The sequence below is a fragment of the Gopherus flavomarginatus genome, chromosome 11, assembly GCF_025201925.1.
Source record: "Gopherus flavomarginatus isolate rGopFla2 chromosome 11, rGopFla2.mat.asm, whole genome shotgun sequence".
Lineage (NCBI taxonomy): Eukaryota > Metazoa > Chordata > Testudines > Testudinidae > Gopherus > Gopherus flavomarginatus.
In genome coordinates this window covers 35,564,222-35,587,008 of record NC_066627.1, presented here as the reverse complement: position 1 = coordinate 35,587,008, position 22,787 = coordinate 35,564,222, and the positions used below count along the sequence as shown (strand labels likewise).

Sequence of the window (22,787 nt, the reverse complement as noted above, 5' to 3'; positions counted from 1 at the left end):
CGGGCAGCTGGTAGATCTGGAAGGGGATATGCAGTAACAAAATACTTTGGGAACCTCTGGTATAAGTCATTCACTTGTTACTTTAAACTTTCAATTAGGTTACATTTTTCAGAGGTCACAACAAAGATATGTGAGGCACTAAGGCATAACAGTTCTTTGTTGTCATAGGTCAGTGATTCCCAAAGTGTGGGGCATGCCCCCGAGGGGGAACATGGAGGAATGTTTGGGGGGTGACACACGGTGGGGCCCAGGCCAGGCCCTGACTAGAGGAGGGGGAAGGAGCACCACCCAGTCCCGGCTCCAGCCTCAGCTCCCAGCTGCAGCCCCAGGTGAACAGGTTCCATTATGGGTAATGGGGGGCCGGGGGGAGTATAGAAAAGGTTTTGGGGAATCACTGTCATAGGTGCATAGTTTTTCAGACCCGTATGGTGATAAAAGTTATTTTACACAAGTGTAACAACTACAGAAACTTTGTAATACGTCACCGTAAGTGAAGTGGCGTAAGGACAGACCTATTAGCTTAATTTTCACAAGAGAAACAAATCCACAGTAGGTTAAGTAAGTTTAATTTTGATCACAACAACAGTGCAAAGAGTATATGCCTTGATTATTCTTCCAAATACTCATTTTTAAAAAATGTAACTCTTTCCTGCTCTGCACATGGAATCTTTGGCTTAAGACACTAGATAAAAATTAATGGAACTGTCTTTATCTTGGAACAAAATCAAATTTAATATGTTTTAAAAATAATCACACCTAAGCATATTCTCCTAGGGCAGTGGTTTTCAACCTATTTTCTTTTGCAGATTCCTAAAAAGTTTCAAATGGAGATGCAGACCCCTTTGGAAATCTTAGACACAGTTTGCAGGCCGCCTAGGGGTCCACGGACCACAAGTTGAAAACAACTGTTCTAGTGTGCATATGACATTCACAATCACTACTACAGCATAGGCCTCTTGCCTGAAGCACCTTAAACAGATAAAAACATTCCACTAGATTTTCCCTGTAGGTCTTAGCCTCAGGATCCACGCAATGCAGAGCTTTACTAAGGAAAAAAAGTTTAATTTTCTAACTTTTCCTTACACTCCCTTTGCAACATCAGAAGCCTCCTGTATATTTTCTACAACCTTTTAAGGTAGGCATTTGAATGCTAACAGCACACAAGAAACAAAAGTATTTACTACAACCTGCCAAAATTATGCTAGAATATTATGGCACAGAAAGTACACAAAAGGATCCATGCGAGCACCACTAATTCCATAAGGCACTGAAGACATTAATACTAAAGTAATTTATTTCAAAAGTGGATTAATGCCCTATGAGATTTCACTATATTGTGTATTTGCAGTTAAGTGAAAGTTACTAAACTCTTGCTCTCAACCTTCTAGAAAGCAGGGTTCTAGTAAATTGCACTTCAAGGTCAGTTACAACAGGGTACAGTAACTCCTCACTTAAGGTACTCCTGGTTAAAAATGTTTCTGATCAATTAGAGAACATGCTTGTTTAAAGTTGTGCAATGCTACCTTATAATTTTGTTTGGCAGTTGCCTGTTTTATCCACTGCTTGCAGGAAGAGCAGCCCGTTGGAGGTAGCTGGCAGGGGCTTGGAACCAGGATGGGCCAGCAGCCCCCCTATCAGCTCCCCACTCCCTTAAGTTCTCTGTGTGGCAGCTGCCCAGCAGGCTATCAATTGCTTGGCAGTTCAGCTGTCCCTCACCACACTGCAGTGTGCTGCTCCTGCCCTCTACCTTGGAGCTGCTCTGGGGAAGTCTCCTGCTTGCTGTGCAGAAGGCGGGGAGGGGGGAAGAGGGGTGCTTGTCAGGTTGTCCCCCACCCCTTTTCCTGTAACCCCCCTCCACAGAGCAGGGGGTGGGGGTGGGACACAACAGGGCTCAGGAGGGAGGGAGCTTGCTGGCAGCAGCTGCTGTCTCAACTTGCTGCTCTACTTACAAAAGGCAGTATACTTAGAGTGGGATCAGCCTACTTAAAGGGGCAATGTGCGTGTCTCTCTCTCACACACATGGTGTGTGTGTCTGTTTCTCTGTGCCATGCTGTCACACCTCCCTCCATTTGTGCTGCCTTGTAGAGAGTGAGGCTACATTAACAACAATGGGTTAACCCTTGAGGGCTCAGCCGAATGCTTGTTCATCATTTAGTAGTAAAAGCAGCAAAGAATCCTGTGGCACCTTATAGACTAACAGACGTTTTGAAGCATGAGCTTTCGTGAGTGAATACCCACTTTGTGGGATGCATGTAGTGGAAATTTCCAGGGGCAGGTATATATAAGCAAGCAAGCTAGAGATAACGAGGTTAGTTCAATTAGGGAGGATAATGCCCTATTCTAGCAGTTGAGATCTGAAAACCAAGGGAGGAGAAACTGGTTTTGTAGTTGGCAAACCATTCACAGTCTTTGTTTAATCCTGAGCTGATGGTGTCAAATTTGCAGATGAACTGAAGCTCAGCAGTTTCTCTTTGAAGTCTGGTCCTGAAGTTTTTTTGCTGCAGGATGGTCACCTTAAGATCTGCTATAGTGTGGCCAGGGAGGTTGAAGTGTTCTCCTACAGGTTTTTGTATATTGCCATTCCTAATATCTGATTTGTGTCCATTTATCCTTCTCCATAGAGACCTTCCAGAAAACACCATCCTAGCCACCATGGATGTAGAGGCTCTCTACACAAACATCCCCCACACAGATGGAATACAAGCTGTCAGGAACAGTATCCCTGATGATGCCATAGCACAACTGATTGCTGAGTTCTGTGCCTTTATCCTCACACACAACTATTTCAAATTTGATGACAATATATATCTCCAGATCAGTGGCACCGCTATGGGCACCCACATGGCCCCACAATATGCCAATATTTTTATGGCCGATCTGGAACAACGCTTCCTCAGCTCTCGTCCACTCACGCCCCTTCTCTACCTATGCTACATTGATGACATCATCATCTGGACCCATGGGAAGGGGATTCTGGAAAAATTCCACCATGATTTCAACAGCTTCCACCCCACCATCAACCTCAGCCTGGACCAATCTACACGGGAGGTCCACTTCCTAGACACCACGGTGCAAATAAGTGATGGTCACATTAACACCACCCTATACCGAAAACATACCAACCGCTATGCCTACCTTCATGCCTCCAGCTTCCATCCCGGGCACACCACACGATCCATTGTCCACAGCCAAGCCCTGAGGTACAACCGCATCTGCTCTAACCCCTCAGACAGAGACCAACACCTACAAAATCTCCACCAAGCATTTTTAAAACTACAATACCCGCACGAGGAAATAAGGAAACAGATCAACAGAGCCAGACATGTACGCAGAAGCCTCCTACTGCAAGACAAACCCAAGGAAGAAACCAACAGGACTCCACTGGCCATCACATACAGTCCCCAGCTAAAACCTCTCCAACGCATCATCAGGGATCTACAACCCATCCTGGACAATGATCCCACACTTTCACAGGCCTTGGGTGGCAGGCCAGTCCTCGCCCACAGAACCTGCCAACCTGAAACATTCTCACCAGTGATTGAACACCGCACCATAGTAACTCTAGCTCAGAAACCAATCCATGCAACAAACCTTGATGCCAACTCTGCCCACATATCTACACCAGCGACACCATCACAGGACCTAACCAGATCAGCCACACCATCACCAGTTCATTCACCTGCACGTCCACCAATGTAATATACGCCATCATATGCCAGCAGTGCCCCTCTGCTATGTACATCGGCCAAACTGGACAAGAATAAATGGACAAATCAGATATTAGGAATGGCAATATACAAAAACCTGTAGGAGAACACTTCAACCTCTCTGGCCACACAATAGCAGATCTTAAGGAGGCCATCCTGCAGCAAAAAAACTTCAGGACCAGACTTCAAAGAGAAACTGCTGAGCTTCAGTTCATCTGCAAATTTGACACCATCAGCTCAGGATTAAACAAAGACTGTGAATGGCTTGCCAACTACAAAACCAGTTTCTCCTCCCTTGGTTTTCACACCTCAACTGCTAGAACAGGGCCTCATCCTCCCTGATTGAACTAACCTCGTTATCTCTAGCTTGCTTGCTTATATATACCTGCCCCTGGAAATTTCCACTACATGCATCCCATGAAGTGGGTATTCGCCCACGAAAGCTCATGCTCCAAAACGTCTGTTAGTCTATAAGGTGCCACAGGATTCTTTGCTGTTTTTACAGATCCAGACTAACATGGCTACCCCTCTGATATTTAGTAGTAAGGCATTCCATGGGAAATATCCCACCCTCTTATTTCACCACCTCAACTAAGCCTCACAATGATAATTGCTGTGTACAGCATTACATTGTTTGTTTAAAACTTTTACAGTGTGTGTGTGGTCTTGTCTGGCAAAAAAAATCCCCTGGAACTTAACCCCCCATTCACATTCATTCTTATGGGGAAATTGGATTTGCTTAATACCGTTTCACTTAAAGTAGCATTTTTCAGGAACATAACTACAACGTTAAGCGAGGAGTTACTGTAGCTGCAAATAAATGAAATGTGGGAGAGCCACTCAAAAACGCAAATCTGAACATCAAGTGCCTTTAGGCATTATTTCAGACTGTTTAATGCTTGAGAATAGACTATTAAAAGCTGTCACAGCACTTCTAATGCACTGCATTACCTGTGATAAAGGTGAAGTGATCTGTAGAAAGCAAGCATTGGAAAGGCACTACCTTAAATGAATATTGACACTTTGCAGAATGCAGCAAAAATTCTAGGGACCCCATGGGTCTCTCCCCATAATTCTTTCCAATTCTAATTTTCTGGAAAGCTTTGCAAAGATTCAGTTCAGACAATTCTTCGAGATTAAACTGTTCGTGCAGAAGTAGCACAATCTGGTCAATGAAAATGCGCAGTTATGTGCAAGGGACTGTTTTTACTTCTAAAATTCTAAGTAGCCAACTGAATATTCCCAGAAGTGATTTTCCTATTAACGTACTATTCCCATACTGAACAAATGTACTTGAGTTCTCATTAAGGACTACTTTTCCAAAGGGGGGGGGGGGGATGACAATACATTTCAGCCATCTTTACTGCATCTGAAGGTAGTGTTTTGCAGAATGGAATTTAGCTCAAACTTCAAAATAAAATCACTGTCAAGCAGGGAGAGCATGGGAAATTTCAGCACAAAAACATATTTGTAACAATTCAAAGTTGGGTATTATAATAGAAACTGATTGCTAACACGTTCTCCATTAAACACTGTATGTTAAGGCCATGACCACAATGCAGACAATGGAAAAAGTAAGTAGTGTACAGTTAAGGATAAGTCTCAAACAATATGTTATGCATCTCCTGCAACAACAATCACAAGCAGCTTTAAAAACAATTAATTAGCATTGGAAAAGTTTTAACCCCTGGGATAACATCCCCAGCTCAGCCTTAATATGCTTCATCCATACTCAATCGGGCTGTACTAAAGAAGCTGGACAGCAACTGGAAACCACTTAAGGCTTTAAATTGTTTTCAGTGTCCCATTAAACTACCCATAACTCTATTACTGTAGATTATTTTGCACAAGAGCTAGACATTTTGCCTTTCAACTCACAAAGTTACTTGTCAATATAAATGCATACATGATATGAGCAATATTTACCTTAGAGTGAGCTGGACCTTGCTCGCTCAAAAGCTTATACTCAGGCTGAATCTTGTTGAAACGGGCTAACTCATTCACAAGACACATTGGGGTTTTCTCTTTGGGGTTTGCCATGTTAGAAGGAGCTGAATAAGGCAAAAATCACAAATTATTAGATCATAATTAAGACGACTGATATTCCAAAATTTAAAAAGTTACCAAAGATTCAACAATTAATTTTCTGTATCTTTATGGAAGTACTGATAGCTTGCAATCCATGCTGGTTCAGGGGGAAGACGCTACTTTACCGTCAGTTATTTTCTGAGATAGAGACCTTTAACCATGTCTCAAACCAGTGAAGCTGTGGATGTGGAGATCTCTAACCACTGTGTGTAGAATGGAAAGTATTTAAATTCGAGATCCAAGAGCAAATGCCATAATTGTGGCAGAAACTAAGAGGAAGGATCAAATGGCAATTTGCTTTCAGACATCTATCCAGGTACATGTCAATGTGGTTTAAAGTTTAGGAGGCTGAGGCCTCAAGTCTGACCTACGCAACATACATTAGATGTTCTCTAACTGTGCATCGTCATGTTCATTTGTTTGAAAGATCAGTTCTTATTTATAAGCTTTTCTGTTTCTGCCCTTGGGAATCTATTTTCCTATGTTACTCTGGTCTGTATTCATTCATTTTTCCTCCATGCAAACTCCATATTAATTTTAACCTACATATGCTATGCATTTAAACAAAATCAGGATAAGTTCTCTAGCATTTAATTTAGTTCCCTAGCCATATCACCCTTTCTACTTCAGGTCTGTTCCCACTTTTTCAGGAAAACCCTTGTTAAGTAGCTCCCCTTTTTCAAAAAGTCTGATCATTATGCTATTCATTATCCAAGTGCAATGAACTCCATTTATGAAGAAGGAAAAAAAAATCAAATGTACAATTACAAAATGGGGAATAGCTGGTAGGGAGTCGCACTACTGAAAAGGATCAGGGAGTTATAGGGGATCACAAATTGAATGATTTATACTACAATGCAGTTGCAAAAAAGGCTAACATTCTGGGGTGTATTAACAGAAGTGTTTGTAAGACACAGGAAGTAATTGTCCCACTCTACTCAGCACTGGTGGGGCCTCAGCCAGAAGTTTGTGTCCAATTCTGGGTGCCACATTTTAGGAAGAATGTGGACTAAGGTTTAGAAAACCTGACTTATGAGAAAAAGTTAAAAAACTGGGTATGCTTAGTCTTGAGAAAGGAAGACTAAGGTGGGGACCTGAGAACAGTCTTTAAACATGTTACGGGCATGTATAAAGAGGATGGTGATCATTAGTTTTCCATGTCTACTGAAAGGAGACAAGAAGTAATGGGCTTAATCTGCAGCAAGGGAGATACAAGTTAGATATTTGGGGGGAGAAACCTTTCTAAACATAAGGATAGTTAAACACTGGAATAGTCTTTCAAGGGGGAGTGCAGAATTCTCATTAACCTGTTCTTAAAGACCTCCAGTAAACAAACACCTGTCAGGGATGGTCTAAGGTCCAGGTCTTTGCTCACACACCAATCCTCCTGCTGTTATGTGTGAATTGAAGACATGCTGTCAGTTTAAAATGTGCTTCAAGTGAAATAGACTGTTGTAAAGAACACTGATTGAAATGTTGCTGTCAATTCCTTCAACAAAATCTAGTTATTATAACTTTAGATATTTTTAATTCCTTCTCAAAACTTTTGAAAGCTATTTTTTGATCTGTTTAAAACAATTTCACTTAAAACTATGATCTTAAAACAGGGATAAAACATGGAAGCCAACTCAGGTGGCAAATGTAATGTTTGTAAAACAGTTCCTATATGTCTGCAACCTGCTGTATCAGACCACAGAACAAGGCTGAGAAGTACAGACATTCATTAACATGCTTACCTGCAGCTGCACTGGTGGATGTAACAGATGCAGAAGGTAAAGCAGAGTTTTGAAGAGGTCTACCTGCATTTTCAGATGGCAGAGAACTACTGGTAGAAGGAATACTCAAAGGCTGCGAAAGAGATTGGTTCTTATTCAATATTTGGCTCCCTGAGAGAGCAGCAGATGGATTCTGAATTTGAACTTGAGACATGTTCACTTGCAACCAAAGCGAATTGCTGCAGGTAGACAGCTTTGAATGCAGGTTAATTCAGTGTGATGGAGCCTAATGGTCTACCTAAAAGTTGTAAGGAAGAAAATAAAGATTATACCAAATATTTAAGTTCCAATAATTCACAAACATGATTGTAACATCAGTTTGTATAAGAAGTTTATAACTGGAAAGCATCTATTAGATTTATTTCTCTATTATTAAAAAGGAGTCCAAACATTCGTCAAGCACCCCACTGTTTCCATTTTGTACACAAAAACTCGTCTGCATCCCAACAATTTTAACAAAATATTTCCAAGTGCATAAGCTTCACATTGGTTTAGTTTACAAAACAGAAAAGGACTGTAGTTGCATTTATTCTTGCTCATTTAAAATTACCTAACCGCCCATCTCTTTTTTAACATCATTGTTGAATCCACTTTCAAAGCAAATCCAGTTACCCGAGTTGTTGCTAGCATACAAAACAGAACTTTCAAAATTATATTACATTTCAGATTTCTTGCTACACTTCTACCCAGATAACATGCTGTCCTTGGGAGCCAAAAAAATCTTCCTGCATTATATCAAACTTGCTTTGATCCGCCAGAGTGCGCAGCCCTCTCCCGCCCCCCGAGCGCTGCTTTACCAAGTTATATTGGGTCACATTATATCAGGGTAGAGGTGTATTTGGAATTAGTCTATTCTCAAAAAGATAACCAATAATGTGGTCTTTTAAAAAGAACAGTTGCTCAAAGCAAGTACATGCCATCACAACCATATACATCTCTACCTCGATATAACACGAATTCGGATATAATGCGGTAAAGCAGTGCTAATGTATTGTACACACACACTTCCCAGCTGTAGATTTCTATAAAACCTAACTTGCTGGCAAAGGTTTATGTCTCTATAACTTTAAGATGAAGAATACAAGTGAAACTGCTCACCCAGAATCCACCAAGGTGCTATTACTAGCAATACAACTATCCACATGTTCCGCAGGCTTCAAATTCTGAGCCTGTGAAGAGACTTCCAAATGTAGGAAGGAAAGGGGGATGACTCAAAGGGTATGTCTATACTGCAAACCACTGGAGGTGGCATGTACTGTCTGAGTAGCTACATGTCACAGTGAAAAGCAAGTTGCATTCATGCAGCAGCATGCATGTAGCTAAACGTGTCAGTGAAAGACTCTGGTAGGGGGGAGGCAGCAGGGAAAGGTTTTGGCAGCAGGGAGCTGCCAGAGCCTTTCCCTGCATTGAGGAGGAAGTGGGACAGACACTACATGGCTAAGAAGAGCAGTAAGTGAGAACTTGTATTCATGAATATACAAACACTGATTATTTTTTTTTAAAAAACAATTGAGGAAAGAAACTTCTAGAAGGCAAAGTGATAATTTTGCAAACTAATTTCCATTACCAATCCAGTAGACAAAGTTGTATATTTCAATACTTCTATTTGGTGGCATTTTTGATAAATGGATCTCAACTGGAGGTTTTTGGTCTACTAAACTCACTGATCTGGATGCTCCTCTTCATATTCCTAAACTTTTTTGTTGCATTTCCATTAAGTCTCTCTTAAATACTCTTGATTCCGATTCCATGCCTCAACAAAGGTAGTCATTTTTTCTTATCTACAATTGATCATGAATGAATTAGGTTTAGACAACGAGAAGTAACATCTTACTTAAGTATGCATCTTTCCTTATGTTAGTAAAGGTTACTCTGGCAAGAAGGAAATTTCCTCTTTTCAGATCCAAGTATCAAGATTTTTGTTTATTTTCTACTGAAGTGGGAACATTCAGTCTCACCTGAATGACTTAATATAGTTTTCATATTTGTTAAGAATGGAACTTTGAAAACTATCATACTGTTAAAAAGCTTGTGTGGAATTTCTTTCTGGGATTAATAGTTAGCTTTCCTGTTATGATTTATGTACTCCCCATGTGTGTCTGAGGATTTTCTACAAGACTGCTTGTGTCTGATGCAAATTACTTGCCTGCATATTTTCACCTTGTTTTGTAGTAGTACACAGTTACATTTCTTTAATATTTACAGATACACACAGTGAACGATAAAAAGGTTCCAATTTCCATTATTTTAAAAATGGAAATACTAGCAAGCATAACAGGGACCTTATGGCACTTTATAAATATTCAAAGCAGTTTAAATTCTGAGGGTATGGCTACACTTGAAACTTTAAAGCGCTGCCGCAGTAGCACTTTGAAGTGCGAGTGTGGTCACAGCACCAGTGCTGGGAGAGAGCTCTCCCAGCGCTGCACGTACTCCACATCCTCTACGGGTGTAGCTTGCAGTATAGCCATGCTCCCAGCGCTGCAGCACTGTTTACACTGAGGCTTTACAGCGCTATATCTTGCAGCGCTCATGGGGGGTGTTTTTTTCACACTCCTGAGCATGAAAGTTGCAGCGCTGTAAAGCGCCAGGGTAGCCATGGCCTGAATCTCTGAAGCACACTTCTCCCTCATGTTCTGAGGGCTAAAAAAAGGATTTTCCTGCTAATTCAACCTCACTTTAAAAGTTGCCAGCATAAACTCGAAAATGCTATGAGTGATTCATTCTAAATGCTTTAGCTCGCAGAAGAGAAAATTAGTTCAGAGAGACTAGTTTTTCATATATGCAGCAAATGGTCTTAAATATCTGAGAGCAAGCGCTGTATGCGCCTATCAAACTTAAAGAATTTCCACATTCGGTACACCACAACTGTAGTCAATAACTTGTCAGTGTTTATAAAGAAGGACCTGGAGGTTGAGAGAAGGCAAGATGCAGTAAATTTAGAAGGTGGCTCCAGAGTAATGACATTATAACCCTTCATCTAATTACAAAGAGTTTCGGCGCTTTCAGATATATAAAGACTTGACTTTAAATGAAAAAATAATTGGCAGAGTGAAACGAGATCCCAAGCTTAACACAACTAAAGAGTAACATCTTACAGATAGAAATTATTGAATCTTCTCTTCCTTTGGTCTTCCTGAAGTAATACCATGCCCCTTAAAACAACAATTTACACCACTTTTCTGAAAAGATAAAAGTAGAAACCAAGTTCTAAAGTGCAGTTCCTTCACTGAAAACTCTGCCCACAGCTCCCATATGTTTAAACCAGTGCACTATTTTTCAGTTGAACTTCACTACTGTGGTACCAAATAGGAAGAGGGAATCTCAGGTAGCTAAGCTGCAAAACGAACACTATATAGTACTTTGAATTAAGCTAGAAGCAGTGCAGAAAATAGAAAAAAATTAATTCCTGTGGGTAACTGCTAACTAAGGTTATGTCTACACTAAAGATTTTTTCACACCCCAAGTGACGTAAGTTATGCTGACAAAAGTGCTAGTGTAGACATCGCTTAGGCGAGCCACCAAATTCATCTCTAGCGGCTGTTTCCAAAAGGTCTTCAAGGGTAAAGCACAGTCCTGTAGCAGGTACTTCACTATCTAAAATGTAACTAAGCTCTGATTTTTTTTTTCCTTTAATGATTTTTCTGCTTGGTTATTGTACTGCAAATACACTAGATGCTCAAAAAAACAAACTGAAATGCTGGTGTTCTGAAGACCTTTCGGCTTGCATTGTCACAGTAACAAATACTGTTAGCACATAAATACTAATGAGGTACAATAGTTAATTTAATTAGGAAGTAACCAAAGCACACTCCATGCTTTTATCAAGGGCAGACTGCCTTCCATAATTCCCCTCATGGCTTGCTATTTAGTCTATTTTGCTCAATGGATGATGACTAGAGTTTAATTTTATAAGCCTATTTCTAAACTTTTACACTGCTCATTAAATATTTCATAGGTTTTCAAGTCAGCATTAAGATCGACCAATGAGCATAATTTAAGATTTCAAAGAGACTGGCTAGCTAAATTCCACAAGTATAAAAACTAACCTATTCAGATGTTTTGTATGTCCCCAAAATTACTGGTTTAAAAACACCATGCGATTAAGTACTGCAAGAATGCACTACATGCTGTAACCCCAAAGATTATAGCAGCTTACTAAAATGGAGTTTATTTTTAAGCAGATTATGAAACAATATTTTATAGAAATGACGGCATCTTTCAGCCTAAAGAACGTTCATACCAGCACAAACGCTGATTGCAACTTTTCTGGACAGATTCTCAGTCCTTGCAGCAAAAGAGAAAGTTTGACTTTTCTTTTTACAAATGTTAAAATATACATCACTAACACATTCCTCTCTGTAACAAATGTGGCTTGTTAGATGTTTGTGGATGCCAAATCTAAAATTTGGTGACATTTTATTTTTAGTTATACAAACTTAAGACTAGAAAAAATAATGAAATTAAATCACGTCAATACGTACATTGATCACACTTACACTTTCAAAGCAACCCAATGGCTCAAAAGTTAAATTTTTCTAGAAATAGGAGATATTTAGGCAAAAGCTGCTGAAATTTGTACCAACTTCCTGCCATGCATTCACAGCGCCATTCAACACCACCCAGATTTCTTTTTCTAGGTGGTCATTCTTGAACAATTTCATAGGTTACTTGGTATAAGCCTCTGGGGGTAATAGCAACACAAGCCTGTTACTTCCTAAATTACTGCCTGGTTCAGAATATTGTTAATCACTGCCATGCTAAAAGCGCTGATCCATCTGGGTGCAACCAAGATAAAAATACAGCAGAATGCTACTTTAATTCTGTGTACATCATGATCTACTGGGATCAGTACTTCCCCAATCAATACACTTTTGATAGTCAGCGACATCCATTAGCAGCCGCACTGCCTCAAAAGTCAGCATGTACTTAACAGGATTAGCCAAAGTTTTCATTTGACTTATTATGTCCGAGTTCTCCCCATGTTTCGTGGTTTAGCTTAGAATGTTATGGCTCTACTTCTCCATACATTTATTCCTGTTCTCTTCTGCTCCTTTCATCCACAAGGTGCTCACTACTTAGATCTTCCAAAACTGCCCTAGTATTTTTTGCAGGGAAGCAAGTCTCTGAGTAGGATACTAGTTATTTTCTATAATTACTGTGGAGGACAAAGGGATGGAGTGTCACACACAATCATAGCTCAAACTAAGTTCTACGTGGATCAGTCTCCATCAAGAGTCAGACGACAATATTAAGCCCGAAAAAGCTTCCCTAGAGAGAACAATGCTTAAGACAGAGAATTCAGCCATTATCCTAAAATTCTAGAGAAACTCCAGCACATGACCTAGGACTTAAAGCAATAAGATTTTAGAAAGTAATCCAAACGTGAACAAATTTCAGCTCTTCACATTCCAGAACCAGACAATAAAATCACTGTAGACACGTTCATAGGGTCATAACTTGCTGCTTCTTTTCACCCAACGAACCAACTGCTCAAGTTTTAGACAAAGGCCTGGCAGAGTTTACGAAATGGCTGCTGAAAGTTTACCTCTTTGCTTGGAACAACGTTATGTAGTTTACCTCCCCTCGGTGCACCCCAACATCCACTCTCTCAACTTTCAAATAAATAACTTGAAAGAGCTCAGCCTTTGTTTATGCTCTGGGAATCTGACATGAGATTTCCAGCCTCAGAAGAAACCAAGTAACGGCATTTAAATTAAATGGAACCACACAGCATTTTTCTGTGCCTCAATTTCCATATCTGTAAAATAAGAACAATACCATCCAATCTTCCTTTGTAAAGTGCTTTGAATCTACAGATGACAAATGCTATATAGTATTGAACATTATTATGGAGATCTCCAGTACACAATGTTGGCAATTTAGCAGGCAAGAAAAATGCACCAAACAAAATCATGAGTGCTCTCTCTCTCCCATCACTGTTTCCAGGTGGCAGTAAAGTCTGCCCAAATTGGAGATTTGAAAGAATCCATAATGAGCTAAAACTTCACTTGAAGAATAATTGCCAGCTTGTGGCAGTAGTCATCTCTTAACATTTACCCTATGCCAGCCAACTGCTTGAATATATGAACCCACTGTTTATTTCCATACCTCAAGATAAATTTGCTACTTTTAAAAAAAAAACAAGATAAAACTGAATTGTGTTGCAGGTGAAATTTTTCTAATTAACCTATCCTTTTTATCTGTGTTACTATCAACATACACAATGCTTGTTTGTACATAGATATAACTTGTCTGTTTGATGCAATTGTTGTTACCTAGTTTGCTCCTTCAAGCAGAGCCCATTTATATTTATAGTCCAATTGCATGATGTCTGTGCATCTGGCAAGGTATTACCAATCTGGAAATATTTCAGCATCAACACTTATCAGAGCAGGGAAAGCCTAGAGAAACTTGTATTCAACGATTAACCTTTCTTGTGAAGCAGATATTTTAACTAATTCTATAGGGTTTTTTTCAAGATCTCTATTTATTTCATTTCTGGTACTGCAAACAATAAGAAATATAGGAATGGCCCACAGATGACTTCAATATAACATACATATACACACTTTGTGAAATCAAATTTGAGAAATATTTTGACAGAACTCCAAACAGTGCACAAAGCAAGGTGTCCATTTATTGGTGAAATTTAAACTACTCAGGTAGCCAAACTACTATAACTGATTTGTACAAGGTGCTCATTAAGCTACTGTGACTGACATTCCCTACAAAGCAAAAGCTTAACTATAGGCCATATTTTAGCATCTATAAAAAATATAGGCAATAACCTTTATTAAGGTGAAATGTGTCCTGTAACAGAAATTTAGACTGTTTTAGGTTGCCACATACAATAGAAAACTTGAGACTGAGGTTGATACTGACATTTTACAACTGAAGTAGAAAACTAAGAAAATACTCATGTATTAGGTGAAAAAAACAGATAATTGCTTGCTAGCTGCATTCAAAAAATAATTAAAAACATTTTGAACTCCTATAGGACCTTTTGCTTGATGGCAAATACCTTACAAACTTTAGGTGACCCTTGTGAGATACAGGTAGCAAAACTGAAGCCTAAAGTCACAACGAACAGAGGCAGAGTACAGAAGTGAACACAGGTGGTTTTGCTCCCAAGCCCAATCCTTTTCTCATTAAGACACTTTTAGATCAGAGAGTCATACTTCTCAGCTTCTGTATGCCAACCTCATTGCACACACCAGGGGCTTCTTGTATTGTCCATTCCCCCACCCCTACAGTTCCAATTTGCCACTCTAACATCCCCACCTCCCCTTCAGTTCAGGGACATATGTAAATAGCTTAGGTGGTACTATTTGTAGTTTATTAAATTCGTTTTCTTTCTGCCTAGGAGATAAGGCAGAAAGAAGAACATTTTAAACTCCATTGGAATGATGGGCAGAGTTTAGATGGGGAATGTTGTTATACTGGAAGATGCTGGTAGTTTCCATTAACCAGTTCTTTGTTCTATAAACAGTTAGAGAGCTTATTAAAGTTGATGGGTGTGCTAATCAGATGCCAGGGACTGTATCCCACTCACCCACACACAGAGTTTCCTCCTCATGGTTTTCTAATTTTTACCAAAATCAATAGGATTCTGTCTATTGATGCCTATAATATTCCCTGAAATTCTGGAAGTGTCAGGAATGGTAATCTAAAGTTATGTTACATCCAGAGAAATATTATCAAGTTGAGTTTACGGCCTCATTTCACTCAGCCAAAAATTGTCAGATTTCTGTAAGAAAAAGTTATGCAAGAAAGTAACTTTTTCAGGTAACTTCTTTTTTGGGTAATTTCTTTAATGCCAAAATTATTAGAGGTGTTTCAGATAAGTTAAAATATGCAGGGGGAAAGAGAGCTCTTTTCCATCGTGTAACAGAATATTGCCAGTTAATAACCTCCTTGAATATTAGGTTAAAAAGGTAGACACTATAAGTGATAAAAGTTATTGAATCATAGGTTTAATGTTTCCTCTACCTTTAGGTGATCCAGGGACAGTGAAGTTTTGGTTTTAGTTCCAAGGAGGGTATTTATGATGGAGAAAGCCTAGGAAGAAAAAAATGCAGTGTTAATAATTTGCTTTGTGAAGCTACTGACATATTTTAAGGTATTCTATAATTAACTGATCATTGCTAAAAATCATCATGAGGAGCAATGAAGAAAACTCTGAATATGAGGGCAAAAAATTGTCCAAAGTGTAGCTGAGAGTGAAGACTGCTTGACAATTTTGGAATTCGTTTTCAGAAAAATGATAACTCCACAATATTTTAAGTTTCTGAGGCTTGTTTTATAAGATGACTTCAACATATGCATAATAAGTATTTAGGCAGGGAATTTCAGAGGGGCCTAAGGGAACTGAGTGCCTAACTCCCCATGACCACTGAAAATCTCAGCCTTAGACAAAAACCTACATAAACATTATAGTCTCACAGACACATTGTTTACAAATGAGCTTCATTTTTTACCATGCAGAACTACAGTTTGATTTGACAACCCTTCTCTTCCTGTTCCCCTTCCCTAATCCCAACTAACCTCCCTTAGGAATGCCCACTGTACTGATACTATATTGCTATAGCTATACTGGCACAACCATGTAGTGTAAATGCAGCCTACACTAATGAAGAGGTTTTCCCGTCCATATACAAGGAACACCACCTCCATGAGCTATAGCAGCTACGCTGATGGAGGAATTCTTTCATCGACTTATCTGCGTCTAAGCTGGGTATTCTGACCTAAACTCCATGTTCGTCAGGGGTGTGTTCCCTTCCCATCCCTGACTGATACAGCTATGTCAAACTACTTTGAAGTGTAGACCAAGCCTTAGACTTGGAGGAATGACTGGAATCATGGAATCAATCAATCCTGCTCTTCGCCTGGCCATAAGGGTTGCTTAAGAATATGATGTACCCCCTCCACAGCAAGGTCTGATCTTACTGCCATGTGATCTAACACTGGAGGACTAAGATCAGATAAGGAAACAGAATTTATGCCTCCTCCACAGAACCAATGCATTGCAATACACTACACAAAGAAACAGATATCTGATAGCCTTATTCAAAAATTAACTTTTGCAACCATCTTTAAAAGTTACAGTAACAGCTGTGCAGACAATATTATCAGATAAAGCGTTCGTTCTGGCATTGTGCTGAAGAATTTTTATAAAGTCTGGTTCAATAGAAAAAGTTTAACAACTATGAATCAAACGCTGCAGTCCTTACTTACTACAAGGTGAGTTTTATATGACTATTGACTATCAGGGCCCAGGTCAGGCTCCTTAATATTTCTGAATAACTTCTTGTGCTATATCCTGATATAATGCAGTAGAAGTAAGAAAAGGAGAAAGCAGAGATACCAATTAGTAAAAGTTCCCTAAAGAGTTAATGTCTTATATATTTTGTTAAAGGTTTAAAACTTAAGTAATATTAAAGCAATAATTTCAATGTTCAAACTTGGTCATGTCTCATAACTAAAAATTATGTAGTTAAATGCCAGGGTGTTTTGTTTTTTTTTTAAATAAAGAAATGCTTTCAGTACTAAGATCAAGTCAATTTTAGACCAATCCTACCCAAAACATTTTTTTTTATTATTATTAAACAGACATTACACACAGCATGCCCCCAGTTTTGCCTCTGGGATCTTGAAAATTAAAATTTATATCCTACTCAGTTATTTCTTACTATTTTATCAGAGAAGGCAGATGGTCTCTTGGCACTGCAATGATTTTTTGACATAAGGTAAGACAAAGTAAGTCCCAAAGTAGCATTTCAGTCCCTACCATAAAAGTCTTACAACTATCTTACTAGAGCCAAAACTTTAAAGACAGGTTTAAGTTCCTCTCTCTCCATAGGATTTTCACCTGGATAGTACAAAAAAAGAGGGAGAAAAGTATCCTTCCATTGCAGCAATACAGCCTCTGAGAATGTACTTTGCAGGATGATTGTAACCATTTTCAATAGCTGGATATTTCTTAAATGCTTGGACTTGTTGTCCTTTAATCCCCTTCTCACTGTTCTATAAGTGACCTTCCTCAAAATCCAAATGCTACCATCCCAGAACATTGTGTGAAGCAGTTCAAGGGTATACATCAAGTATTAAATTTAAAATTTTACGTAAAAAATAATCAATCATGTGAAGGTTTGACCTTCAGTCCATGCACCATGTGTAGTTTTTAGTATACTGCACTGTGTCTAATTGTAAACAAAGTGGGATAGGGACAATTTCTTCTGTACTTATACCACAAAGCAGTAAGCAACAGAAGACTGAAAAAAAGAAAAGATGAGAAACAGGCTGTGCAATAAATAGTAGCGGACAAGGAATGTTCAATTTACACAAATGAAAATTGTACAAGACATACTAACATTTCTAGCCACCTTTTTTAGATGAAAAAAACCCAGTTTATTCTACACTTAGGATATTTTGTAAAAAAACTAATCAGAAAAATGTTAGATACAAATAATACAATATCTTACAGAGCCCATCACACTAAATTGAGATGTTATAGTCATATTCCCCAGAGATATTTAAAAACTAAAGGAATTCTTCAATCACCCTAAATATAACAAGAGTCAATATATTATGAACATCTGTCACCTGTGCAGTGACAATCTTCAGAGTGACCTATCACAAGGTAGAAGAATAATTACTTTGGCAAGTTTATGAAGTTTAACATCTAATTGATTGATTTGTTTAAAAATCATTCTGAAAAATATGTAAGAGGTTATAGAAAGGTATTTGTCTATTTTTAGTTCTTAATTTCAAATGACTAACACAAAACCAACATAGCATCACGTTGATAACATTATCAAATGTCCTCCGATTTCTGTTTGTTTAAATATCCTCTCCATTATCATACTTGTCTAATAGTTGTAAATCAAATAGCTTCTAATTATAAAGAACATAAATCTACTAGAACAGGGGTGGGCAAACTTTCTGGCCCAAGGGCCGCATGGCATTGCAAAACTGTATGGAGGGCCGGGTAAGGAAGGCTGTGACTCCCCAAACAGCCTGGCCTCCGCCCTCATCTGACATCTCCCACTTCCTACCCCCACTGCCTCCCTCAGAATTCCCGACGCATCCAACTCCCCTGACCCCATCCACACCCTCACCCCTTGACAGGCCCCCCAGTGCTCCCATGCTTATTCAACCACCCCATTCCCTGTCCTCTGACTGCCGCCTGGGACTCCTTATCCATCCCCCCCGGCCCCCTTACCATGCCGATCAGAGCAACATGTCTGGCAGCCGTGACGCCCACCTGGAGCCAGACACGCTGTTGCGCTGCTCCGCAGGAGCGTGCAACCTCGCCACCCAGAGCACTGCCTGTGCGTCGGTGTGGCTGCAGGGGAGAGGCCAGGGGCTAGCCTCCCTGGCCAGGAGCTCAAGGGCCAGGCAGGATGGTCCTGCAGGCCACATTGTTTGCCCACCTCTGTACTAGAAGCTAGCTGAAATGCGCATGTTTCTAGAAACCCATTTCTTGAATGTGTGTCTCCTTTCTTTAAAGGGGGTAACTATTTTTCTTATTTTAAATACTGTATTGGTTTTCAGAAACTAAGTGAGGGAGGAAAAATAGTAACTGATTAATAAGGCACAGTAAAATAGACTATTTTATGTGCTACTGTACTTTAGCTAAAACTAAAGTCTAAAAAGTATGAGTTATTCTGTAGACAGAATAATTTCTTCTGATCAGCAACATATTCCTGTTCAGTGGTACAAACGGGAAGACAGAAGCTTTTATAAAATGAAATATACAGAACTTCAATTCAAGATCAGGAATAGTGGTGTTTTTGCCCATTCATACAAAAGACATAGTGAACTTAGGTTTAAATAAATATCTTATCTATCTTAGGCACTTACATGGCCCCTATTATAACAGTACCTACCTGCCTCACAATCTTTCACAAAGTCCCTGTGAAATACAGAGTGTTATTATCTCATTTCATAGATGGGGAACAGAGAGGCTGTGACTTGCCCAAGGTCTCAGAGAAAGTCTGCGGTGCAGCAGGGTTTTGGTGACATCTGCAATTTTGAAGGAATGGTTTTCATATCACATTGTTTATGAATTATTAGCACTCTACACTCACCATTTAAAAAACTGAAACTTGCAATCGGACACTTCTGAAACCTCAGTAGAAATAGTGGTGATTAACGTAAGCCCAAAAATTGAGGTCTTGAAAAATGTACCTGCCATCCACATAACTAGAATACTACATCTACCAGCCTACCCCAATCAGTGAGAACAGCCACCCCAAACAAAGGCACTGAGATGAGGAAGGGTGTGGGAACTCATACAAAGCGCTGTTCCTGAATCCTGCTCAGGGCTCCCATCTCTTATTAAATGAATACCTTAATGCCATGAAAAATTATACAGGTTTTGTCAATGTGTATGAAACTATGCTTGGGTCTGTCAGAGATCTGTACAATATATTAGACGTGCCCAAGATGCAGAAGTGGGATGTTTGGGAATTTATTCAACGTTCACTTGTCGTTATTGCCCATTTTTAACTTGATGACTGGTGGCTACCAAGAAAGATGATATTATTGTCTCCAATATCAGCCTCTGGCTAGTAAGGGTAATACATATCAAACCCCTTCCCCTCCATCATCTCAAGCCCCCTTACTGTACAGAAGGATCCATTACTTTACATCTCCTCCAGACTCCTCACTGCAGTGACCAGGGGCACTGTCATACTACCCTTCACTCAGCTTCCTCTTCTGTTTTCTCCTTCTTTGTGAATAGTTACAGCATCCTGCCCGTTCATAACTTTTCCAAGTAGCAGTGACAAAGACATCATCAGTTTCACGAATGCTAGTTAGAATCCCATGGTAACAGTGAAACCGATTTAAGTCTGCTGTCTGCAGACCCAGGAAGACAGAACTACACTACAAAATGTGAGTTTTCCTCACTACCATAAAGGCTACACACTTTTAAACATGGAAGGTTAAATACTGCTAAACTGATGGCTTAGCTGCCTCTGCTCCTTTCCAGTCTTCCCCTACACCAAATTATTATTGGAACTTCAAGTACAAATTTCCATGTACTTAAATAGCTTTGTAGAGTTAGGTCATTTTATAAAATACTCCATGATAACCCAATATCAGGGTGTGTCTACACTTCAGTAGCACAGCTCCAGCTATGCTGCTGTAGCATAGACACTTACTACAGTAACAGAAGAGCTTTTCCTCTCACTGTAGAGGTGGTAGCTAGGCCAATGGAAGAATTATTTTGTTGGCCTAGCTGCATCTACAGTGAAGGAACTGACCTAACTGGGTCAAATTTTTTCACAGCCCTGAGCAATGTAGCTAGGTCGACCCAAGTTTTAAACGTAAACCAGACCTCAGTGACAATGGCTTGATAACCTACAGTATGAAGCAGCTCTGATGTGGCTGATTATTTAACTTTTATAATTACACCTCTACCTCAATATAAAGCTGTCCTCGGGAGCCAAAAAATCTTACTGCATTATAGGGGAAGCCACGTTATATCGAACTTGCTTTGATCCACCAGAGTGCACAGCCCTGCCCCCCCAGAGTGCTGCTTTACAGCGTTATATCCAAATTTGTGTTATATCGAGTCGTGTTATATTGGGGTAGCGGTGTAGTATTAAAATAGGATAACCAAATATTTGTTATTGAAACGTTTAACTAGATGCCACAAAAAAGGCACTAGCCCCTCATACTCTATCAATTACAGGAAAAAATGAGTGATCAGAAAGCAAAAACACTCCAGCTGAGCAAGGTCGTGCTCCTGGACAAACTTTCTATAAACCACAAACATGTCCCTCCTACAAGACCTTGATTAGCCAAGGAATAACTCAAAGCTAATATTTGTGGCACTATAAGATGAGGCTCAAAATAATTCACGTAGCGGATAATTTACATGGTGCTTTACAAATACAGTAAGACACTCCAGGAGAGAGGATGTGGATTCATGATAAAAAAGAGAAGCAGGTGATGAAAAGCCTAAACAGGGATCTGAAGGAGAAGCAGGAGCAACACTGTGATTTAAAGACACAAAACCAAGAGCAGAGAGAGATGTCATTAAGGCAAATAACTGAGATAACATGTACACCTTTAAATGCTAACAGTTTCCACTATAACAAAAATATGCTAAATGAAACTTTATTTATTTTTGTATAACATTACATGGTTTGAAAATACACACTCAAGGCTAATGATTGTAGTTATCAAAAATACCACACAGGTCTTCTCTATTGGTCCAGTCCACTAAAATAATCAAGACATACATGCAGTGTAAATATCAACATCTTCACATCTAAGAGAAGTTGTCAATGCAACTGTTGAGAGTACTGTTACAACAGGCAAAATGAACTCCCCTTTTTGGAATTATAAATGTGTAAAAATATAGTCAAACTACTTTCAAAATTTCTAGATTTACCAATAAAGACTATTAGATGGGGCTCTAAAAATCCAGATACCTGCAGAGTAGAATTTATATTATTCAGTGACAGAAATACAGGCAGCCCATTTTTTCAATTTATCTCTGATCCTGTAGTTACATCAGCACAATTGCACAGACGTAGGTAAGCCTATGCGTAGATTAACTTCTACACAGATTGGCTTGACAGATGCTCACACAAGAAAAATTTTAAAGATATGAAAGACTTTCAAGAAGTTGCCATTTATTTTAGTGTGGTTTATTTTATTTATTTACACATAGACACAGCACAGAGCTTTATTTTGTTAAAATAAAATTCTACAACCCAATGAGGATTTTGGACTGGAAAGGGTATGTATGTGTTAAGGGGGGGGTGGGGTGGTGAGAAATCAACTATACAGTATATGTCTACACTAAAGTTTTTTAACTGACTGTCAATTAACTCAAAATAGTTAACACCTTTGTAAAGGCTAGTCTGGACACTTCCCAAATGCTTGTGGTTTTTCTAAGCCAATTCCTAGAGTTTACCTTTACCAGCTAACACATGTTAAAACTACAACTTGTCTCATCTATGCTATGATGTTAACATCACCATTAACACATTTAAAATATAGCTTCTCCCACCCCCGGAATATTGCTACAAGGTACTGTAGTTGCAAATGAGAATTATAGGAATTTTAAATAAAATTCAGAAGACCACTGTGTCTCTTTTATAAACTTACTACCCAAGCAGTGGATAAAGGATTATATTGTTGGTCTGGCATTTTTATTTGTTTGTATCACTGTGATCTTAACCTACCCACTGATGAC

At 39.2% G+C, this 22,787-nt stretch overlaps 1 protein-coding gene across 6 annotated transcripts in view; it reads right to left on the bottom strand.

The window, feature by feature from the left end:
- The window catches only part of STAU1 (staufen double-stranded RNA binding protein 1), a 53,969-nt gene that overhangs the window by 30,281 nt on the left and 901 nt on the right, over positions 1-22,787 (bottom strand). For all 6 annotated transcript variants that reach the window (XM_050918131.1, XM_050918125.1, XM_050918128.1 and 3 more), the window contains exons 2-4: positions 15,563-15,631; positions 7,532-7,808; positions 5,634-5,758 (exon numbers count right to left, since the gene is read on the bottom strand). In XM_050918131.1, coding sequence (XP_050774088.1) covers positions 5,634-5,758; positions 7,532-7,724 — 318 coding nt within the window. In that variant the 5' untranslated portion in view covers positions 7,725-7,808; positions 15,563-15,631. The remainder of the gene's footprint in view (positions 1-5,633; positions 5,759-7,531; positions 7,809-15,562; positions 15,632-22,787) is intronic.